Below are 941 nucleotides of genomic sequence, written 5' to 3' on the forward strand. Positions count from 1 at the left end.
CAAACCCTTCCTGATATCCATCAAACCCTTCCTGATATCCATCAAACCCTTCCCAATATCCCAACAAACCATTCCTGATATCCATCAAACCCTTCCTGATATCCCATCAAATCCTTCCTGATATCCATCAAATCCTTCCTGATATCCATCAAACCCTTCCTGATATCCATCAAACCCTTCCCAACATCCCATCAAACCCTTCCTGATAGCCCAAAAACCCTTCCTGACATCCCATCAAACCCTTCCTGATATCCCATCATCCATCCATCATCCATCCATCATCCATCATCCATCCCATCCCCACTCCCCATCCAATTAACAGGGTGGTTAATTAGCTCCTCAGGAGCTGCCTGACCTGCTGGACAGGGCTGACCATGTCGGGTGTCTCCTTGCCCCAGTAACACTTCACCACGTGGCCCTCGATGGTGGTGCCGTTGACGGAGACGATGGCGTGGGCAGCGCTCTCGTGGGAATTGAACCTGTCGGGATGAAATCGGGAATATTTCTTGGCAATGACTCCGTGCTGTGATTCTCCCTAAATAAATTGGGGAATTCAGCAAGGAGAGCAGTCAATTTATTGATTTTTTAAACTATTTCATTTTTTAATTGGTTGTTTTTTGCTCATTTTCTTACTAAATGGGTAAGATTTGGGTTTTATTAATTTTTTACCATTTAATTTTTAATGTTAATTCATTAATTTTTTACTTTTAAAATTTTTTTAATTGATTTTAACAGATTTTTTTTAATAAATGGGAAAGATTAGACAATTTATTAATTTTTAAACTTTTAAAAATTATTTTTAAACTATTTTATTAAATGGGCAAGGTGGAAGTCATCATTCATTGCAAGGAAATGAAGGGATCTTCCCATTAATTGGAGAAGGAAATGAAGGGATCTTCCCATTAATTGGAGAAGGAAATGAAGGGATCTTCCCATTAATT

At 38.9% G+C, this 941-nt stretch overlaps 1 protein-coding gene across 1 annotated transcript in view; it reads right to left on the minus strand.

The window, feature by feature from the left end:
- The window catches only part of TIA1 (TIA1 cytotoxic granule associated RNA binding protein), a 12,818-nt gene that overhangs the window by 3,909 nt on the left and 7,968 nt on the right, over nucleotides 1-941 (minus strand). The window contains exon 5 of the mRNA XM_015648630.3: nucleotides 356-479. Coding sequence (XP_015504116.1) covers nucleotides 356-479 — 124 coding nt within the window. The remainder of the gene's footprint in view (nucleotides 1-355; nucleotides 480-941) is intronic.

Source organism: Parus major, chromosome 22 (genome assembly GCF_001522545.3).
Source record: "Parus major isolate Abel chromosome 22, Parus_major1.1, whole genome shotgun sequence".
NCBI classification, from domain to species: Eukaryota; Metazoa; Chordata; class Aves; order Passeriformes; family Paridae; genus Parus; species Parus major.